This window comes from Oncorhynchus kisutch, linkage group LG30, assembly GCF_002021735.2.
Source record: "Oncorhynchus kisutch isolate 150728-3 linkage group LG30, Okis_V2, whole genome shotgun sequence".
NCBI classification, from domain to species: Eukaryota; Metazoa; Chordata; class Actinopteri; order Salmoniformes; family Salmonidae; genus Oncorhynchus; species Oncorhynchus kisutch.
In genome coordinates, this window is record NC_034203.2 from 47,387,807 (window position 1) to 47,411,518 (window position 23,712).

At 46.2% G+C, this 23,712-nt stretch overlaps 2 protein-coding genes across 2 annotated transcripts in view; both read right to left on the reverse strand.

Annotated features, from left to right (window-relative positions):
* Positions 1-12,529: 12,529 nt before the first annotated feature.
* Positions 12,530-13,786, reverse strand: LOC116358606 (putative uncharacterized protein ENSP00000383309). The gene has a single exon (XM_031810131.1). The coding sequence runs from the start codon at positions 13,784-13,786 to the stop codon at positions 12,530-12,532; it is 1,257 nt and encodes a 418-aa protein (XP_031665991.1).
* An 8,894-nt stretch (positions 13,787-22,680) lies between these two features.
* The window catches only part of st6galnac3 (ST6 (alpha-N-acetyl-neuraminyl-2,3-beta-galactosyl-1,3)-N-acetylgalactosaminide alpha-2,6-sialyltransferase 3), a 108,325-nt gene continuing 107,293 nt past the window's right edge, over positions 22,681-23,712 (reverse strand). The window contains exon 6 of the mRNA XM_031810569.1: positions 22,681-23,712. This exon is cut by the window's right edge and continues 720 nt beyond it. The gene's annotated coding sequence lies outside the window, so the exon portion shown is untranslated.

Consider the following 23,712-nt stretch of genomic DNA (forward strand, 5'->3'; position numbering starts at 1 on the left):
CTCTTGGTCCCTGCTTTGATATACCTGTACTGACCTCGCCAGCGGGATGAACAGGCTGTGTGTCGGGTGGTTGATGTCCTTTATGATCTTTTTGGCCTTCATGTTACATCGGCTGCTGTAGGTGTCCTGGAGGGCAGGTAGTTTGCCCCCAGTTATGCGTTAGGCAGACAGCACCACCCTCTGGAAAGTCCTGCGATTGCGGGCTGTGCGGTTGCTGTACCAGGTGGTGATACACCCCGACAGGATGCTCTCAATTGTGCATCTGTAAAAGTTTGTGAGGGTCTTAGGGGTGGAGGCGATATGATCCTTAACTAGCGTCTCAAAGCTCTTCATGATGACAGAAGTGAGTGCTACGGGGCGATAGTCATTTAGTTCAGTTACCTTTGCTTTCTTGGGTACAGGAACAATGGTGGACATCTTGAAGCATGTCGGGACAGCAGACTGGGATAGGGAGAGATTGAATATGTCCGTAAACACTCCAGCCAGCTGGTCTGCGCATGATCTGAGGACACGGCTTGGGATGCCGTCTGGGCTGACAGCCTTGTAAGGGTTAACACATTTAAATGTCTTACTCATGTCGGCCACGGAGAATGAGAGCCCACAGTCCTTGGGAGTGTGCTGCGTCGGTAGCACCGTGGTCTCCTCAAAGCGGGCGAAGAAGGTGCTTAGCTTGTCCGGGAGCAAGATGTCGGTATCCGCGAACTCGCTGGTGTTCTCTTTGTAATCCGTGAATGTCTGTAGACCCTGCCACATATGTCTTGTGTCTAAGCCGTTGAATTGTCTCTGCACTGATGTTTTGCCTGTTACTTTGCCTTACAGAGGGCATAACCGCACTGTTTGTATTCAACCATATTCCCAGTCACCTTGCCGTGGTTAAATGTGGTGGTTTTTATTCTCAGAGGCTACTCGGAACATTTCCTAGTCCGCGTGATCAAAATAATCTTGAAGCTTGGATTCCGATTGGTCAGACCAGCTTTGAATAGACCTTAGCACAGATATTTCCTGTTTGGGTTTCTGCCTATAGGAATGGAGGAGCAGAATGGAGTCGTGATCTGATTTGCCGAAGGGAGGGTGGTGGAGGGTCTTGTAGCCATCCAGGAAGGGAGAGTAACAATGGCCCAGAGTTTTGGAAGAGCGAGTACTACAGGCAATGTGTTGATAGAACTTCGGTAGCCTTTTCCTCAAATTTGCTTTAAAATCCCCAGCTACAATAAATGAGGCCTCAGGATATATGGTTTCCAGTGTAGTTCCTTGAGGGCTGTCGTGGTATCTGCTTGAGGGGGAAATATACAAGGCTGTGACTGTAACCAAAGATAATTATCTAGGGAGGTAATATGGTCGGCTTTTGATTGTGAGGTATTCTAGGTAAGGGTGAACAAAAGGACTTGAGTTCCTGTATGTTATCACAATCAGAGCATTAGTAGTTAATCATCAAACATGGTTGAACATGGAGTACAGGAGAGGGCTGAGTCCGTACACTTGTGGGGTGTTGAGGATCAGTGTAGCGGAGGTGATGTCTCCTACCTTCACCACCTGGTGGCAGGCTGCCAGGAAGTCCAGGACCCAGTTGCACAGGGCGGGGTTCAGACCCAGGGTCCCAAGCTTAATGATGAACTTAGAGGGTAATGTTGTGTTGAAGGCTGATGATGACAGAAGTGAGTGCTACGGGGCGATAGTCATTTAGTTCAGTTACCTTCTTGAGTACAGGACATTGTTTCGTCCATGCCCATTTAATCCTTGATGTTATGGAGTACTTTGTAAAGGGTTGGTTTGCTTTCCGCTGTGTCAGAGTAACTCTAAATGTTGAGGATAAAGCCCATCCCATCCTCATTGAAGCATCCAAACAGCATCTTAGGAGTGGAACCATTTAGAATGAAGCAATGTATTGTTACGGTTTTCTAGTGGTGATGAAGGAGAGTCGGACCAAACTGCAGCGTGTCGATTGCGATCCATTTTTATTAAACAAAACGTAAACACGACTAAACAATAAACAATACAAAACAAATAAACGTAATGAAAACCGAAAACAGCCTATCTAGTGCAAACTAACAGAGAGTACAAGTAAGACACTAAGGACAATCCTCTCCCTTCGTCCCTGGATAGTCCACCCTCGCCGCCGACCATGGCCTAGTAGTCCTCACCCAGAACCCCACTGGACTGAGGAGCAGATCGGGACTGAAGGACAGCTCGGGACTGAGGGGAAGCTCGGGAGTGAGAGAAAGCTCAGGAGTGAGAGGAAGCTCGGGAGTGAGAGAAAGCTCAGGCAGGTAGGTAGATCTACCAGATCCTGGCTGGCTGGTGGTCTCAGCAGATCCTGGCTGACTGGCTGACTGGCAGATCTGGAAGATCCTGGCTGACTGGCAGATCTGGATGAGTCTGGCTGACTGGCAGATCTGGATGAGTCTGGCAGATCTGGATGAGTCTGGCTGACTGGCAGATCTGGAAGAGTCTGGTTGACTGGCAGATCTGGAAGAGTCTGGTTGACTGGCAGATCTGGAAGAGTCTGGTTGACTGGCAGATCTGGAAGAGTCTGGTTGACTGGCAGATCTGGAAGAGTCTGGTTGACTGGCAGATCTGGAAGAGTCTGGTTGACTGGCAGATCTGGAAGAGTCTGGTTGACTGGCAGATCTGGAAGAGTCTGACTGACTGGCAGATCTGGCGGCGCTGGGCAGACTGGCGACGCTGGGCAGACTGGCGACGCTGGGCAGACTGGTGGCGCTGGGCAGACTGGCGGCGCTGGGCAGACTGGCGACGCTGGGCAGACTGGCGGTGCTGGGCAGACTGGCGGCGCTGGGCAGACTGGCGGCGCTGGGCAGACTGGCGGCGCTGGGCAGACTGGCGGCACTGGCTGCTCCATATAGGCTGACAGCTCTGGCGGCTTCTTACAGACTGACAGTTCTGGCGGCTCCGTGTTGACTGGCAGCCCCTTGCAGACTGGCAGCCCCTTGCAGACTGACAGCTCCTTGCAGACTGACAGCTCCGTGCAGACTGACAGCTCCTTGCAGACTGACAGCTCCTTGCAGACTGACAGCTCCTTGCAGACTGACAGCTCCGTGCAGACTGACAGCTCCGTGCAGACTGACCGCTCTGGCTGCTCCATGTAGACTGGCAGCTCCTTGATGACTGGCAGCTCTGGCTGCTCTATGCAGACTGACATCTCTGGCTGCTCTATGCAGACTGACATCTCTGGCTGCTTCATGCAGACTGACATCTCTGGCTGCTTCATGCAGACTGACAGCTCTGGCTGCTTCATGCAGACTGACAGCTCTGGCTGCTCCATGTAGACTGGCTGCTTCATGCAGACTGACAGTTCTGGCTGCTCCATGTAGACTGGCTGCTTCATGTAGACTGGCAGCTCGGGCTGCTCCATGCAGACTGACAGCTCTGGCTGCTTCATGTAGACTGGCTGCTTCATGCAGACTGGCAGCTCGGACTGCTCCATGCAGACTGACATCTCTGGCTGCTTCATGTAGACTGACAGCTCTGGCTGCTCCATGTAGACTGACAGCTCTGGCTGCTTCATGTAGACTGACAGCTTCATGCAGACTGGCAGCTCGGGCTGCTCCATGCAGACTGACATCTCTGGCTGCTTCATGTAGACTGACAGCTCTTTGCAGACTGGCAGCTCTGTCTGCGCTGAACAGGCGGGAGACTCCGGCAGCGCAGGAGAGGAGGAAGACTCTAACTGCGCTAAACAGGCGGGAGAATCCAGCAGCGCAGGAGAGGAGAGAGACTCTGGTTGCGCTGAACAGGCGGGAGACTCCGGCAGCGCAGGAGAGGAGGAAGACTAACTGCGCTAAACAGGCGGGAGAATCCAGCAGCGCAGGAGAGGAGAGAGACTCTGGTTGCGCTGAACAGGCGAGGCGCACTGAAGGCCTGGTGCGTGGTGCTGGTACTGGTGTTACTGGACCGAGGACACGCACAGGAAGCCTGGTGCGGGGAGCTGCTACCGGAGGACTGGAGTGTGGAGGTGGCACAGGATGGGCTAGACCGTGAAGGCGTACTGGAGATCTTGAGAGCAGTGTTGGCACAGGACGTGCAAGGCTAGGGATGTGTACAGGAGGCCTGGTACGTGAGGCTGGTACCAACTTCACCAGCCGACTAACACGCACCTCAGGACGAGTATGGAGCGCTAACCCAGGTGCCATCAAATCCCCGACACGTTCCGTCGGGCGAATTCCATGCAAAAAGCACCAACACAGCAACTCCCTCATTTCTCTCTCCTCCAATTTCCCCATTAACTCCTTCACAGTCTCTGTTTCGCTCACCTCCAACACCGGCTCTGGTTCTTGTCTTCTCCTAGGCTCCTCACGGTAAACAGGGAGAGTTGGCTCAGGTCTGACTCCTGACTCTGCCACACTCTCCCTGAGCCCCCCCCCCCCAAGAATTTTTTGGGGCTGATTCTCAGGCTTCCATCCGCTACGCCGTGCTGCCTCCTCATATCTGCGCCTCTCAGCTTTCGCCGCCTCCAGTTCTTCCTTGGGGCGGCGATATTCTCCAGGCTGAGCCCAGGGTCCTTTACCGTCCAGTTCTTCCTCTCATGTCCATTTATCCAGGTGGTGCAGCCTCTCCCACTGCAGCTGCTGCTGCTCCTGCTGCTGCTGCCTCTGTTGCCTCTCCTGTGGCTCCTGCCTGTTAACACGCTGCTTGGTCCGTTGGTGGTGGGTGATTCTGTTACGGTTTTCTAGTGGTGATGAAGGAGAGTCGGACCAAACTGCAGCGTGTTGATTGCGATCCATTTTTATTAAACAAAACGGAAACACGACTAAACAATAAACACTACAAAACAAATAAACGTAACGAAAACCGAAAACAGCCTATCTAGTGCAAACTAACAGAGAGTACAAGTAAGACACTAAGGACAATCACCCACGACAAACTCTAAGAATATGGCTGCCTAAATATGGTTCCCAATCAGAGACAACTCTAATTGAGAACCACTCCAGACAGCCATAGACTTTGCTAGATAACCCTACTAGCAACAATCCCAATACCACCACCAAAACCCCAAGACAAACACACCACAATTACAAAAACCCCATGCCACACCCTGGCCTGACCAAATACATAAAGATAAACACAAAATACTTTGACCAGGGCGTGACATGTATTGTCCATGCATTAATAGAGCTATGCCAGTAGGATAGAGCCCCAGCCCCAGCCCCAGGACAGCAGCACAATTAGACCCAACCAAATCATGAGAAAACAAAAAGATAACTACTTAACACATTGGAAAGAATTAACAAAAAAACAGGGCAAACTAGAATGCTATTTGGTCCTACACAGAGAGTACACAGCGGCAGAATACCTGACCACTGTGACAGACCCAAAATTAAGGAAAGCCTTGACTATGTACAGACTCAGTGAGCATAGCCTTGCTATTGAGAAAGGTCGCCGTAGGTAGACATGGCTCTCAAGAGAAGACAGGCTATGTGCTCACTGCCCACAAAATGAGGTGGAAACTGAGCTGCACTTCCTAACCTACTGCCCAATGTATGACCATATTAGAGAGACATATTTCCCTCAGATTATACAGATCCACAAAGAATTCGAAAACAAATCCAATTTTGATAAACTCCCATATCTACTGGGTGAAATTCCACAGTGTGCCATCACAGCAGCAAGATTTGTGACCTGTTGCCACGAGAAAAGGGCAACCAGTGAAGAACACACACCATTTGAAATACAACCCATATTTATGCGTATTTATTTTATCTTGTGTCCTTTAACCATTTGTACATTGTTAAAACACTGTATATATATATATATGATATGACATTTGTAATGTCTTTATTGTTTTGAAACTTCTGTATGTGTAATGTTTACTGTTAATTTTTATTGTTTATTTCACTTTATAATATTCACTTTATATATTATCTACCTCACTTGCTTTGGCAATGTTAACACATGTTTCCCATGCTAATAAAGCCCTTGAATTGAATTGAATTGAATATTGCAACGTCACTTTGAACTGATATGATCTGAAAAAAACTCTCTCTCTGATGTGATGGTTTAGTTTGTAAAGGGATAGGCGGTTTCCCAAATGGCATCCTATTCCCCCCCATAGGACTCTGGTCTAAAGTAGTGCACTATATAGGGCATAGGGCCCCATAGGGCTCTGGTCTAAAGTAGTGCACTATATAGGGAATATGGTGCCATAGGGCTCTGGTCTAAAGTAGTGCACTATGTAGGGAATAGGGCCTCATTGGACTTTGGTCTAAAGTAGTGCACTAAATAGGGAATAGGGCCCCATAGGACTCTGGTCTAAAGTAGTGCACTATATAGGGAATAGGGTTCTGGTCAAAGTAGTGCACTATATAGGGAATAGGGTGCCTTAGGGCTCTGGTCTACAGTAGTGCACTATATAGGGAATAGGGTTCTGGTCAAAGTAGTGCAATATATAGGGAATAGGGTGCCTTAGGGCTCTGGTCTAAAGTAGTGCACTATATAGGGAATAGGGTTCTGGTCAAAGTAGTGCAATATATAGGGAATAGGGTTCCATAGGGCTCTGGTCTAAAGTAGTGCACTATATAGGGAATAGGGTTCTGGTCAAAGTAGTGCAATATATAGGGAATAGGGTTCCATAGGGCTCTGGTCTAAAGTAGTGCACTATGTAGAAAATAGGGAACCATTTTGGACACATCCCCTGACAAACACACAGCAAAACGTGCATTAGTTGTTATTTTTAATGAAATAAATCACATAAATATGTTTTAACAGGCCAAAGCAAATCATTGTACAGATAAAGAAACGTTTTCAACAACAACATATATCCCCCAGGTATATACTAGGGTAAAACACAAAACAGAAACCTTCCAATTTAATTTGAAAAATGTATTAATCATCGAGGCGCAATTACTTAAACATACTGGGAGGCACAATTGTTATTATTCAGTTGAAATCATTTATTATAAACATATTTCAGATAGAGTACAAAAACGATACAGATGAATTTAGTTGCTGTTTTACAGATGAACATGCTATTGGCCCGGCCCAAATGGCACCCTATATAGTGCACTACATAGGGCTCTATGTCAAAAGTAGTGCACTATAAAGGGATTAGGGTGCCATTTGGGACACAGGCAGTAGCAAGAAGAATGAACCTAGTAACAGTTGAAGGAAGCAGTATCCAGATCGTTGGTTCAGTCACTAGACATTACTGTACATTAGGAAAGATTAGGAAAGATGATTAAGAAACCACTGCAAACAATGTAAATGGGAAATACATACAATTAGACGAAAGCATTTGCTTCAATATCATTCAAAATGTAACTGCAATAGTTTATGTAAATGTAAATGTACTTGTTTATTTTGTCGGTGGGTTTCTTAAAAAAAAAAAATACTTGCCAAGTGACATATAGAGATGCAAAGAGGAGGCGTTTCTAGTTAAATGCTGTTCATGTCTTTTCATACTGCAGACTAGCTTTCCCCTGTGCATTTGTGTGAGCGCAGGTGAGTAAAATTTCCAATGTATTCATTACACATGACAAATAAACTTGAAACATGCTCCTACTATTTTTGTTAGACTTCAGTGCGGCTTTTGACATTATCAATCATAGTCTGCTACTGGAAAAACAGATGTGTCATGGCTTTACACCCCCTGCTTTATTGTGGATAAAGAGTTACCTGTCTAACAGAACACAGAGGTTGTTCTTTAATGGAAGCCTCTCCACCATAATCCAGGTTGAATCAGGAATTCCCCAGGGCAGCTGTCTAGGCCCATTTACTTATTTTCCATCTTTAGTAACGACATGCTTTGAGTAAAGCCATATGCGGATGACTCAACACTATACACATCAGCTACGACAGCGTCTGAAATGACTGCAACACTATACACATCAGCTACGACAGCGTCTGAAATGACTGCAACACTATACACATCAGCTACGACAGCGTCTGAAATGACTGCAACACTATACACATCAGCTACGACAGCGACTGAAATGACTGCAACACTTAACAAAGAGCTGCAGTTAGTTTCAGAATGGGTGGCAAGGAATAAGTTAGTCCTAAATATTTAAACTAAAGGCATTGTTTTTGGGACAAATCATTCACTAAACCCTAAACCTCAACTAAATCTTTTAATAAATAATGTGGAAATTGAGCAAGTTGAGGTGACTAAACTGCTTGGAATAACCCTGGATTGTAAACTGTCATGGTCAAAACATATTGATACAACAATAGCTAAGATGGGGAGAAGTCTGTCCATAATAAAGTGCTGCTCTACCTTCTCAACAGCACTGTCAACAAGGCAGGTCCTACAGGCCCTAGTTTCTACCTTCTTAACAACACTATCAACAAGGCAGGTCCTACAAACCCTAGTTTCTACCTTCTTAACAACACTATCAACAAGGTTGGTCCTACAGGCCCTAGTTTCTACCTTCTTAACAACACTATCAACAAGGCAGGTCCTACAGGCCCTAGTTTCTACCTTCTTAACAACACTATCAACAAGGCAGGTCCTACAGGCCCTAGTTTCTACCTTCTTAACAACACTATCAACAAGGCAGGTCCTACAGGCCCTAGTTTCTACCTTCTTAACAACACTATCAACAAGGCAGGTCCTACAGGTCCTAGTTTCTATCTTCTTAACAACGCTATCAACAAGGCAGGTCCTACAGGCCCTAGTTTCTACCTTCTTAACAACACTATCAACAAGGCAGGTCCTTCAGGCCCTAGTTTTGTCACACCTGGATGTAGACAGAGAGCAAACATTCATAATATGCATGTCAATCTCTCCTGGCTCAAAGTGGAGGAGAAATTGACGTCATCACTACTTTTATTTATGAGAGGTGTTGAATACACTGAGCTGTCTGTCTGAACTACTAGCACACAGCTCAGACACCCAAGCATACCCACAAGACATGCCACCAGAGGTCTCTTCACAGTCCCCAAGTCCAGAACAGACTATGGGAGGCACACAGTAACTGATGCAGCAGTAGAATCAGATTTTTTTTAAACGATAAAATACACCTTATGGAACAGGGTGAACTGTGAAGCAATACAAACATAGTGCCTAGTTAAATAAAGGTAAAATAAAAATGGATTGTGTGTTGTAGATATGTGGTAATGGAGTAGGGGCCTGAGGACACTTAGTGTGTTGTGAAATATGTTATTGTTATTGTAATGTTTTAAAATTGTATAAACTGCCTTAATTTTGCCGGAGCCAGGAAGAGTAGCTGCTGCCTAAGCAGGAACTAATGGGACCCATAATAAACCCCAGGAAGAGTAGCTGCTGCCTTGGCAGGAACTAATGGGACCCATAATAAACCCCAGGAAGAGTAGCTGCTGCCTAAGCTGGAACTAATGGGACCCATAATAAACCCCAGGAAGAGTAGCTGCTGCCTAAACAGGAACTAATGGGACCCATAATAAACCCCAGGAAGAGTAGCTGCTGCCTAAGCAGGAACTAATGGGGATCCATAATAAACCCCAGGAAGAGTAGCTGCTGCCTAAGCAGGAACTAATGGGACCCATAATAAACCCCAGGAAGCGTAGCTGCTGCCTAAGCAGGAACTAATGGGGATCCATAATAAACCCCAGGAAGAGTAGCTGCTGCCTAAGCAGGAACTAATGGGGATCCATAATAAACCCCAGGAAGAGAAGCTGCTGCCTTGGCAGGAACTAATGGGGATCCATAATAAACCCCAGGAAGAGTAGATGCTGCCTTGACAGGAACTAATGGGGATCCATAATAAACCCCAGGAAGAGTAGCTGCTGCCTAAGCAGGAACTAATGGGGATCCATAATAAACCCCAGGAAGAGTAGCTCCTGCCTTGGCAGGAACTAATGGGGCGGCAGGGTGGCCTAGTGGTTAGAGCGTTGGACTAGCAACCGGAAGGTTGCAAGTTCAAACCCCCGAGCTGACAAGGTACAAATCTGTCGTTCTGCCCCTGAACAGGCAGTTAATCCAATGACTAGGCCGTCATTGTAAATAAGAATTTGTTCTTAACTGACTTGCCTAGTTAAATAAAGGTAAAAAAATGGGGATCCATAATAAATACAAATACTATGACAAAGTAAGAGCCAAGGTACTGAAGGAGAAGTCCTCTTGCCGGAAACTCTAACAACAACCAGCAAGTCAGTACTCTCTGTAACAACATCCCACACAGCCAGCCAACCAGCCAGTCAGTACTCTCTGTAACAACATCCCACACAGCCAGCCAGCCAGTCAGTACTCTCTGTAACAACATCCCACACAACCAGCCAGTCAGTACTCTCTGTAACAACATCCCACACAGCCAGCCAACCAGCCAGTCAGTACTCTCTGTAACAACATCCCACACAGCCAGCCAACCAGCCAACCAGCCAGTCAGTACTCTCTGTAACAACATCCCACACAGCCAGCCAACCAGCCAGTCAGTACTCTCTGTAACAACATCCCACACAGTCAGCCAGCCAGCCAGTACTCTCTGTAACAACATCCCACACAGTCAGTCAGCCAACCAGCCAGCCAGTACTCTCTGTAACAACATCCCACACAGTCAGCCAGCCAGTACTCTCTGTAACAGCATCCCACACAGTCAGCCAGCCAACCAGCCAGCCAGTACTCTCTGTAGCCAGCCAGTCAGCCAGTCAGTACTCTTTGTAGCATCCCACTCAGCCAGACAGCCAGTCAGTCAGCCAGTACTCTCTGTAACAGCATCCCAACCAGTCAGCCAGTCAGCCAGCCAGCTAGTCAGGCAGCCAGCCAGTACTCTCTGTATTGACATCCCACTCCTACATAGTCAGTCAGCCAGCCAGCCAGCCAGCCACTCTCTGTAACAACTTCCCACTCCCACACAGCCAGTCAGCCAGACACCAGTCAGTCAGCCAGTACTCTCTGTAACAGCATCCCAACCAGTCAGCCAGTCAGCCAGCCAGCCAGCCAGCTAGTCAGGCAGCCAGCCAGTACTCTCTGTATTGACATCCCACTCCTACATAGTCAGTCAGCCAGCCAGCCAGCCAGCCACTCTCTGTAACAACTTCCCACTCCCACACAGCCAGTCAGCCAGACACCAGTCAGTCAGCCAGTACTCTCTGTAACAGCATCCCAACCAGTCAGCCAGTCAGCCAGCCAGCCAGTCAGCCAGCCAGCCAGCCAGCTAGTCAGGCAGCCAGCCAGTACTCTCTGTATTGACATCCCACTCCTACATAGTCAGTCAGCCAGCCAGCCAGCCAGCCACTCTCTGTAACAACTTCCCACTCCCACACAGCCAGTCAGCCAGACACCAGTCAGAAACAACATCCCACTCCCACACAGTCAGCCAGTCACCAGTCAGAAACAACATCCCACTCCCACACAGTCAGCCAGTCAGCCAGACACCAGTCAGAAACAACATCCCACTCCCACACAGCCAGTCAGCCAGACACCAGTCAGAAACAACATCCCACAGTCAGTCACACTTCCTCTCTCTCACGGCTACTTAGTTATTAGTCAATGCATCAGCAGACGTGTCATTTCCCTAGCCGCTGTATACTCCATAAACATGACAAAATGGAAAACAAATGATTCCGTATAGCTCTGGCCCATAAATAGAGTAATTATGTGGACAATGACCTACTGATGGTGTGTATATATATATATATGATGAATTAGGCTAACTTAGCAAGGGAGTAATTAGGCTAACTTAGCAAGGGAGTAATTAGGCTAACTTAGCAAGGGAGAAATTAGGATAACTTAGCAAGGGAGCAATGAGGCTAACTGAGCAAGGGAGAAATTAGATTAATTTAGCAAGGGAGCAATGAGGCTAATTTAGCAAGGGAGCAATGAGGCTAATTTAGCAAGGGAGAAATGAGGCTAACTTAGCAAGGGAGAAATTAGGCTAACTTAGCAAGGGAAAAATGAGGCTAATTTAGCAAGGGAGAAATCAGGCTAACTAAGCAAGGGCGTATTGAGGCTAACTTAGCAAGGGAGAAATGAGGCTAACTTAGCAAGGGAGTAATTAGGCTAACTTAGGAAGGGAGTAATTAGGCTAACTTAGCAAGGGAGGAATGAGGCTAACTTAGCAAGGGAGGAATGAGGCTAACTTAGCAAGGGAGGAATGAGGCTAACTTAGCAAGGGAGGAATGAGGCTAACTTAGCAAGGGAGAAATGAGGCTAATTTAGCAAGGGAGAAAAGCATTCATTCATGAGAGTGATTACTTTTCTTTCTATCGATGTAGAACATTTTTCTAAATGCCATGAAGTAAGGTGAGACTTGGCACCGTGTCAGAGCTCAATTAGACCACTGGGTTATCATGGGGTAAAGAGAGTGCTGTATTGAAAACTAGCAAAGAACTAACATATAAGCCCTGTCCTGTCTATTATACCTTGCACTAACATGTGTCCTGATCTTGTCCATGCAAGATTTTATGCAAGGTGTAAACAGGGCCATAGAGTTACTGGCACGTGCTGTTACCAATAATAAACTGGAAAGGCTCAATAATGGTTTGACAGGGTGCTTCATCCCTGGCCTTAGCAGCGAACACCTTGACAAGACTGAGAGGACTGACAACAAACCCAACTATAATTAAATCGAGGACAGGCTAACTGAATGAAGGGACAAAGTCAAAATGAAAGTATGAACATTTCATAACTAAAATAGCTTGTGGAGGGGCCTCGTCTCCGGAGATGATCCTTGGTTCTAGATGCCAGATAGCTTGTGGAGGGGCCTCGTCTCCGGAGATGATCCTTGGTTCTAGATGCCAGATAGCTTGTGGAGGGGCCTCGTCTCCGGAGATGATCCTTGGTTCTAGATGCCAGATAGCTTGTGGAGGGGCCTCGTCTCCGGAGATGATCCTTGGTTCTAGATGCCAGATAGCTTGTGGAGGGGCCTCGTCTCCGGAGATGATCCTTGGTTCTAGATGCCAGATAGCTTGTGGAGGGGCCTCGTCTCCGGAGATGATCCTTGGTTCTAGATGCCAGATAGCTTGTGGAGGGGCCTCGTCTCCGGAGATGATCCTTGGTTCTAGATGCCAGATAGCTTGTGGAGGGGGCCTCGTCTCCGGAGATGATCCTTGGTTCTAGATGCCAGATAGCTTGTGGAGGGGCCTCGTCTCCGGAGATGATCCTTGGTTCTAGATGCCAGATAGCTTGTGGAGGGGCCTCGTCTCCGGAGATGATCCTTGGTTCTAGATGCCAGATAGCTTGTGGAGGGGCCTCGTCTCCGGAGATGATCCTTGGTTCTAGATGCCAGATAGCTTGTGGAGGGGCCTCGTCTCCGGAGATGATCCTTGGTTCTAGATGCCAGATAGCTTGTGGAGGGGCCTCGTCTCCGGAGATGATCCTTGGTTCTAGATGCCAGATAGCTTGTGGAGGGGCCTCGTCTCCGGAGATGATCCTTGGTTCTAGATGCCAGATAGCTTGTGGAGGGGCCTCGTCTCCGGAGATGATCCTTGGTTCTAGATGCCAGATAGCTTGTGGAGGGGCCTCGTCTCCGGAGATGATCCTTGGTTCTAGATGCCAGATAGCTTGTGGAGGGGCCTCGTCTCCGGAGATGATCCTTGGTTCTAGATGCCAGATAGCTTGTGGAGGGGCCTCGTCTCCGGAGATGATCCTTGGTTCTAGATGCCAGATAGCTTGTGGAGGGGCCTCGTCTCCGGAGATGATCCTTGGTTCTAGATGCCAGATAGCTTGTGGAGGGGCCTCGTCTCCGGAGATGATCCTTGGTTCTAGATGCCAGATAGCTTGTGGAGGGGCCTCGTCTCCGGAGATGATCCTTGGTTCTAGATGCCAGATAGCTTGTGGAGGGGCCTCGTCTCCGGAGATGATCCTTGGTTCTGGATGACAGTAGCCCCATGTGGGGCAGAAGCAGGTGAAACACATATAGATGCCTGAACAAAGAGCAGATGGTTTCAGATCTGGTCTCTGGGGACACACACACACATGAAAAACAGATCAGGTCTCTGGGGTGGGGACGACGACACACACGTTAAAAACAGATTAGGTCTCTGGGGGGGGGGGGGGGGGGGGGGGGACACACACGTTAAAAACAAAACAGGTCTCGGGGGGGGGACACAAGTTAAAAACAGAAGAAACAGATCAGGTCTCTGCGGGGGGGGGACACACACATTAAAAACAGAAGAAACAGATCAGGTCTCTGGGGGGGGGATGTTAAAAACAGAAGAAACAGATCAGGTCTCTGCGGGGGGGGGGGGCAACACATTAAAAACAGAAGAAACAGACCTGGTCTCTGGGGGGGGGGGTGACACATTAAAAACAGAAGAAACAGATCTGGTCTCTGCGGGGGGGGGCAACACATTAAAAACAGAAGAAACAGATCAGGTCTCTGGGGGGGGGATGTTAAAAACAGAAGAAACAGATCAGGTCTCTGCGGGGGGGGGGGCAACACATTAAAAACAGAAGAAACAGACCTGGTCTCTGGGGGTGGGGGGGGGGCACGTTAAAAACAGAAGAAACAGATCAGGTCTCTGCGGGGGGGGGGGGGGGGGGGGGGGTGACACATTAAAAACAGAAGAAACAGATCTGGTCTCTGCGGGGGGGGGGCAACACATTAAAAACAGAAGAAACAGATCTGGTCTCTGGGGGGGGGGGGGCAACACATTAAAAACAGAAGAAACAGATCTGGTCTCTGGGGGGGGGGGGGCAACACATTAAAAACAGAAGAAACAGATCTGGTCTCTGCGGGGGGGGGGGTGACACATTAAAAACAGAAGAATCAGAAGTAAGACATTTTTATTAAAATTACTGTCAAAAGAAAATTCACCACCTTTTATAAAACATTAATTTAAAAAGTGTGGAGAGGTTTAATTTATGCAATATGCTGCACGCATCATAGCCAAGATGTTAACGAGACAAGACGAGAGAGAGCAAATGTTCCAATATGCTGCATGCATCACAGCCGGGATGTTAACGAGACAAGACGAGAGAGAGCAAATGTTCCAATATGCTGCATGCATCACAGCCGGGATGTTAACGAGACAAGACGAGAGAGAGCAAATGTTCCAATATGCTGCATGCATCACAGCCGGGATGTTAACGAGACAAGACGAGAGAGAGCAAATGTTCCAATATGCTGCATGCATCACAGCCGGGATGTTAACGAGACAAGACGAGAGAGAGCAAATGTTCCAATATGCTGCATGCATCACAGCCGGGATGTTAACGAGACAAGACGAGAGAGAGCAAATGTTCCAATATGCTGCATGCATCACAGCCGGGATGTTAACGAGACAAGACGAGAGAGAGCAAATGTTCCAATATGCTGCATGCATCACAGCCGGGATGTTAACGAGACAAGACGAGAGAGAGAGCAAATGTTCCAATATGCTGCATGCATCACAGCCGGGATGTTAACGAGACAAGACGAGAGAGAGCAAATGTTCCAATATGCTGCATGCATCACAGCCGGGATGTTAACGAGACAAGACGAGAGAGAGCAAATGTTCCAATATGCTGCATGCATCACAGCCGGGATGTTAACGAGACAAGACGAGAGAGAGCAAATGTTCCAATATGCTGCATGCATCACAGCCGGGATGTTAACGAGACAAGACGAGAGAGAGCAAATGTTCCAATATGCTGCATGCATCACAGCCGGGATGTTAACGAGACAAGACGAGAGAGAGCAAATGTTCCAATATGCTGCATGCATCACAGCCGGGATGTTAACGAGACAAGACGAGAGAGAGCAAATGTTCCAATATGCTGCATGCATCACAGCCGGGATGTTAACGAGACAAGACGAGAGAGAGCAAATGTTCCAATATGCTGCATGCATCACAGCCGGGATGTTAACGAGACAAGACGAGAGAGAGCAAATGTTCCAAAGTATTTAACAAATTTGGTTCCTTGTATCGGAAAAAAGGTGGTACATTTGCTGTGACTGTGGAGTTTCAGTAGCCTGGGTACCAGTCTGTTTGTGATTTCATTCTACTTGCCAGTCCATGTCATATGCCAACTATTGTTGGCATGGAGTGGAATGATTGCACAGACTGGTACCCAGGCTAGCGTTTCATTACAATACAGCATTTACCGTTAATAAACCAAAGACACCAAAAGGAAAAACAGAATCCAAGTTATGAATTCAGTCAAAGAATTCCAACCATTCCCAATATGATGAAAACAAGACCATAATCTACACTGGAATAGTAACTATGACAAAAACAAGACTATAATCTACACTGGAATAGTAACTATGACAAAAACAAGACTATAATCTACACCTTAATAGTAACTATGATAAAAACAAGACTATAATCTACACTGGAATAGTAACTATGACAAAAACAAGACGATAATCTACACTGGAATAGTAACTATGATGAAAACAAGACTATAATCTACACTGGAATAGTAACTACGATAAAAACAAGACTATAATCTACACTGGAATAGTAACTATGATAAAAACAAGACTATAATCTACACCTTAATAGTAACTATGATAAAAACAAGACGATAATCTACACTGGAATAGTAACTATGATAAAAACAAGACTATAATCTACACTGGAATAGTAACTATGATAAAAACAAGACTATAATCTACACTGGAATAGTAACTATGATAAAAACAAGACTATAATCTACACTGGAATAGTAACTATGATAAAAACAAGACTATAATCTACACTGGAATAGTAACTACGTTAAAAACAAGACCATAATCTACACTGGAATAGTAACTATGATAAAAACAAAACTATAATCTACACTGGAATAGTAACTACGATAAAAACAAGACCATAATCTACACTGGAATAGTAACTATGATAAAAACAAAACTATAATCTACACTGGAATAGTAACTACGATAAAAACAAGAATGTAATCTACACTGGAATAGTAACTATGATAAAAACAAGACCATAATCTACACTGGAATAGTAACTACGATAAAAACAAGACTATAATCTACACTGGAATAGTAACTACGATGAAAACAAGACCATAATCTACACTGGAATAGTAACTATGATAAAAACAAGACGATAATCTACACTGGAAAAGTAACTATGATAAAAACTACAGATAGATTCTATATATATATATATTGGATGTAATATACACTTAAAAACTAGATACAGTATACAGCTACTGCATCTACATAGATAATTCACTACTGTAGATACATAGATATATCACTAGAACTAGAAAAGGAATTAGAACTAGAACTAGAAATGGAATTAGAACTAGAACTATAAATGGAACTAGAAATATAAATGGAACTAGAAATATAAATGGAACTAGAAATAGAACTAGAACTAGAAATATAAATGGAACTAGAAATAGAAATAGAACTAGAACTAGAAATTGAATTAGAACTAGAAATGGAACTAGATCTAGAAATAGAAATAAAATTAGAACTAGAACTAGAACTGGAATTAGAACTAGAACTAGAAATGGAACTAGAAATAGAAATGGAACTAGAAATAGAACTAGAACTAGAAATATAAATGGAATTAGAACTAGAACTAGAAATGGAACTATAACTAAATGAAAATACAAATAGCTATGATAAGTGCAGCCCCGACATAAGTGTGGCACTGCAATTATTAACTTGCCGCAGTACGCAGGATCGCCATTTTGCATTTGCATTCTTGTGTTGTGAATGTACGGTATATATTAGGCTTAACACTAATCATATCCACGGGTGAAAGTAAGGCGGTACAGTCCGGTACGGCGTCCCAATAAAATAAATAGTGGGGTTATACCTTACCAGTAGAAAATGAGCCTATCAAAATATCTAAAACAAAATGTCCAGAAAACTGTAGTCTATTACGCCACTACGTACCATCAGAGGCATGAATAATGACTGAATGGACTTGAAAACAGGTGCTACAGCCTACGCTCCAAAACGCCATGTGGTTCGACGAGAACACTAACATTTTGCCAAGGCAGAGATAAGTGGCCGACGCCGAGACGTGTGTGAACAGCTGTGGACATATACATTCTGGCCTAATGATTGGTGGTGTTTCTGTGACAGATGTCTCTTTCATTCACTACTGTTTGGAGGCTGGAGTTATATTGCGAGTGGAATGAACACGCGTGGTAAAGGAGCCCTCTGAAATGATTGTTTATGCCACAGTAAAACGTCATACATTTTAAAAGGTAAATGAGAAGTCTTTATGACTAGACCCACAGTGATCCTATTGAATTAATTGGGATTCTATATGTCATTCTATGATTAGACCCCGAGCACGTGCACACACACGTGCACACATCTACTTTCACCCCTGACCATATCCCAACCACAACTCAAACATACATACATAGATGCTTATCAAGAACACTTGATGTGAAAAATAAAAGTGCTTCACCAAAATAACACCAAAATAACACCAAAATAACAAAAATCAAAACATACATTTTTCATCAAAACAAAAACAAAGACAGTTTAAATGGTTCAATGGACAAAATGGCAAAAGAACAACAACATTAAGATAACAGACATGGCTAAGAGACTACATAGGAGGGAGGCTACATAGGAGAGAGGCTACATAGGAGGGAGGCTACATAGGAGAGAGGCTACATAGGAGGGAGACTACATAGGAGGGAGGCTACATAGGAGAGAGGCTACATAGGAGAGAGGCTACATAGGAGAGAGGCTACATAGGAGGGAGGCTACATAGGAGGGAGGCTACATAGGAGAGAGGCTACATAGGAGGGAGGCTACGTTGGAGGGAGGCTACATAGGAGGGAGGCTACATAGGAGGGAGGCTACATAGGAGAGAGGCTACATAGGAGGGAGGCTACATAGGAGGGAGGCTACATAGGAGAGAGGCTACATAGGAGGGAGGCTACATAGGAGGGAGGCTACATAGGAGAGAGGCTACGTAGGAGAGAGGCTACATAGGAGGGAGGCTACGTTGGAGGGAGGCTACATAGGAGGGAGGCTACATAGGAGGGAGGCTACATAGGAGAGAGGCTACATAGGAGGGAGACTACATAGGAGGGAGGCTACATAGGAGAGAGGCTACATAGGATGGAGGCTACATAGGAGAGAGGCTACATAGGAGGGAGGCTACATAGGAGAGAGGCTACATAGGAGGGAGGCTACATAGGAGGGAGGCTACATAGGAGAGAGGCTACATAGGAGGGAGGCTACATAGGAGGGAGGCTACATAGGAGAGAGGCTACATAGGAGGGAGGCTACATAGGAGGGAGGCTACATAGGAGAGAGGCTACATAGGAGGGAGGCTACATAGGAGGGAGGCTACATAGGAGGGAGGCTACATTGGAGGGAGGCTACATAGGAGGGAGGCTACATAGGAGGGAGGCTACATAGGAGGGAGGCTACGTTGGAGGGAGGCTACATAGGAGAGAGGCTACGTTGGAGGGAGGCTACATAGGAGAGAGGCTACATAGGAGAGAGGCTACATAGGAGGGAGGCTACATAGGAGAGAGGCTACATAGGAGGGAGGCTACATAGGAGGGAGGCTACATAGGAGGGAGGCTACATAGGAGAGAGGCTACATAGGAGGGAGGCTACATAGGAGGGAGGCTACATAGGAGGGAGGCTACATAGGAGAGAGGCTACATAGATATATGGATTGGGATCACACAGAGAACCTCTAAATGGGTCAAGATCACACAGAGGACCTCTAAATGGGCCGAGATCACATAGAGGACCTCTAAATGGGTCGAGTTCACAGAGGGCCTCTAAATGGGTCGAGGCCCACAGAGAACCTCTAAATGGGTCGAGATCACAGAAGACCTCTAAATGGGTCGAGATCACAGAGGACCTCTAAATGGATCGAGATCACACAGAGGACCTCTAAATGGGTCGAGTTCACAGAGGACCTCTAAATTGGTCGAGTTCACAGAGGACCTCTAAATGGATCGAGATCACACAGAGGACCTCTAAATGGATCGAGATCACACAGAGGGCAAATGGAGCTAAATAGTCTAATGCTCTAAGGGGTACAGGGTCGGTGACGGGGTGCTAAAATGGGACAGGGGTGTTAAAATCCACAGCCTCTCTCTCTCTCTCATCAGGCCTCTTATGTTACTGACAGAGCTCTACACTTCTGACTAGTAGTGGACTGTGGATGGTCTGGTTTCTGAGTTTAATCTGAAAGCAAATGGACGCTTTGCCGTGCCATTCACTTGTCTTATTACCAGCTAGCCGTGCCATTCACTTGTCTTATTACCAGCTTGCCGTGCCATTCACTTGTCTTATTACCAGCTAGCCATGCCATTCACTTGTCTTATCACCAGCTTGCCGTGCCATTCACTTGTCTTATCACCAGCTACGTGATAAAGTGAGAAAAGAGATACTTAAAGAGTAAGTGGCTCTGGGTAAGAGCGTCTGCTAAATGACTAACGTGTAAAACGTCATGTCAACAGTCTGCTGCAGTGGGGCCAGAACGCTGACTTGCTCTGCCAGAGGATGACATCACAATCACAGGCTGTTTGGAACAGTATAAAACACCTACGCGAGTGAGAGTAAATATGTACATTGAGTCGGATACAAAAAGCATGCTACTGTATTACTGTAGAGGCGTCAATATACAGGGATCACACAGACAGAGACGTGCACAGCTCTCCTGCCTCCGCAGTGTGCACTTGTTCACTTGGCTTCACTGATTTGAAAGGAAATTACCGGTTCTGTGTCGGGAAACATGGTGGAAAATCCCTCTTGCCCATGCCTCCACCAATCCAATGCTTTTACACTTGGATTCACACTTCTGGAGAAAATACATATAATTGGGACTCACAATTGGACTAGACTACAGGGTCAGGTAAATGTAGGTCTTGGCTACATGGACAGAGACACGGAACAGATTAATTTAAGGGGGGAAAAGACGATTTTTGATAGTTAGTTAGAGACGATGTGTGATAGTTAAGAGTGCATAGCACTGAAGTCTATGTACAACAGTATACTGTATCATAACATTCACAGGCACACAATGATGAGAGAGAGAGAGATAGAGCGAGAGAGAGAGAGAAAGAGAGCGAGAGAGAGATGGAAAGAGAGAGAGAGAGAGATGGAAAGAGAGAGAGAGAGGGAAAGAGAGAGAGAGGGAGAGGGAGAGAGAGAGATGGAAAGAGAGAGAGAGAGATAGATGGAAAGAGAGAGAGATGGAAAGAGAGAGAGAGAAGGAGAGAGAGAGAGAGAGAGAGAGAGAGAGAGAGAGAGAGGGAGAGAGAGAGAGAGAGCGAGAGAGAGAGAGAGAGAGAGAGATGGAAAGAGAGAGAGATGGACAGAGAGAGAGAGAGAGAGAGATGGAAAGAGAGAGAGAGATGGAAAGAGAGAGAGATGGAAAGAGAGAGAGAGAGAGAGAGAGAGATATAGCAGTGGAGGCTGCTGAGGGGAGGTCGGCTCTAAATAATGGCTGGAATGGAGTGAATGGAATGGCATCAAACACCTGGAAACCATGGAAACCATGTGTATGATGTATTTGATGCCATTCCACTGATTCCTCTCCAGCCGTTACTACGGGCCCATCCTCCCAAATTAAGGTGCCACCAACCTCCTGTGATAGATAGATAGATAGATAGATAGATAGATAGATAGATAGATAGATAGATAGATAGATAGATAGATAGATAGATAGATAGATAGATAGATAGATAGATAGATAGATAGATAGATAGATAGATAGATAGATAGATAGATAGATAGATAGATAGATAGATGATAGATAGGGTTCTGACTGCAGACATCATATACAGTAAATATCTTCATGTCTGTTCATCCGTATCATAGAACAAAACATTTCAAATTGCACAGTAGCTAGCTCTGCCTGCAGTTGCTGGGTTACTGTCTCACGTTGTCAAACGAATGACGGCACATCACATGGCACAGAGGGTGAGAACTACCTAGAATGCATACCAAATGGAACCCTGATCCCTACATAGCGCACTATACAGTATAAGCAATAGGGTGCAGTTTAGGACTCACATCTATCGCTCTGTGCTCTGTAATAAATGACTAGCAGGCAGGCTGTGCTGCTGTCATTATCCTGCCGACAAAGGGAGGTCTCCTTGTCTGCTCCTTTCACAGCATTTACGTTACAACAACACCGATCGAGTGACGTCTTCACATTGATGTCGATGGGAGAAGAATACTGCGTTCCAAGTGGCTCCCTGTTCCCCACAGGGCTCTCTGGGTAAACAGAGTGCACTACATTGGGAATAGGGAGCCACATGGGACTCATTCTAAGTGAACATTGGAGGAAGTTAGTATTGACCCCATGGTAACATCCAAGGAGGCTCTGGATCTGCTCGTGGATTTCAGCCTAGTTTGTTAATGATGTAGAAAAGAAATGGAACATTGCCAGTCTGTTTGTTTGTCTCCTAAACCAGATGAAGGACAAAATAAACACATCTGGTCTGTGTCCCAAAGAGCACCCTAATCTCTATACAGTGTATTACTCTAGACCAGAGCCCTATGGTCAGCCTTATGGTCAGCCTTATGGTCAGCCCTATGGTCAGCCCTATGGTCAGCCCTATGGTCAGCCTTATGGTCAGCCCTATGGTCAGCCCTATGGTTAAAGAAGTGCCCTATGGTCAGCTCTATGGGCCCTGGTTAAAGAAGTGCCCTATGGGCCCTGGTTAAAGAAGTGCCCTATGGTCAGCTCTATGGGCCCTGGTTAAAGAAGTGCCCTATGGTCAGCTCTATGGGCCCTGGTTAAAGAAGTGCCCTATGGTCAGCTCTATGGGCCCTGGTTAAAGAAGTGCCCTATGATCAGGAACTATGGGCCCTGGTTAAAGAAGTGCCCTATGGTCAGCTCTATGGGCCCTGGTTAAAGAAGTGCCCTATGGACCCTGGTTAAAGAAGTGCCCTATGGTCAGCTCTATGGGCCCTGGTTAAAGAAGTGCCCTATGGTCAGCTCTATGGGCCCTGGTTAAAGAAGTGCCCTATGGTCAGCTCTATGGGCCTTGGTTAAAGAAGTGCCCTATGGTCAGCTCTATGGGCCTTGGTTAAAGAAGTGCCCTATGGTCAGCTCTATAGGCCCTGGTTAAAGAAGTGCTCTAGAGGCCCTGGTTAAAAAAGTGCCCTATGGTCAGCTCTATGGGCCCTGGTTAAAGAAGTGCCCTGTGGTCAGCTCTATGGGCCCTGGTTAAAGAAGTGCCCTATGGGCCCTGGTTAAAGAATGCTCTATATAGGGAATAGGGCACCATTTGAGACACCCCTGGTAGCCAATAATTCTAAGTGGACAGACAGACAGAAAGGGGGTACAGCCAGATGAAGAATAAAGTAGTGTAGCTGGTCAGAGATTGGTAACAGGCCTCTATCAACACCCAGACTGACATAGAATAACAACATCTTGGAGAGTTCAGACTTGTGAGATACATACTGTACTGTACAGGGCTTCAGCACATCTAAAGGACCCTATTCCCTACATAGTGCACTACCTATAGGGCCCTGGTCAAAAGTAGTGCACTATGTAGGGAATAGGGTGTCATTAGGGAGACAGCCTGTGTGTAGCTACTGTAGAGATGAAGAACAGTTTGTTGGTTTCATTATTTTCTTATCCCGTATCTGTTGAGTTGAACTATCTGTCCTTTGTCATTCACCAACCTTTACAACATCCAAGCAGCAGATGATTGGAGGTCAAGAAGACCCCTGCTCCGGAGCTCCTTTAGGACATCACATTTTCTCCAGCTCAGAGTTCTGGAATAGGTCAACAGAGTTCTAGAAGAGGTCAACAGAGTTCTAGAAGATGTCAACAGAGTTCTAGAAAAGGTTAACAGAGTTCTAGAAGATGACAACAGAGTCCTAGAAGAGGTCAACAGAGTTCTAGAAGATGACAACAGACATTCAATGAGTGGAGAAATAG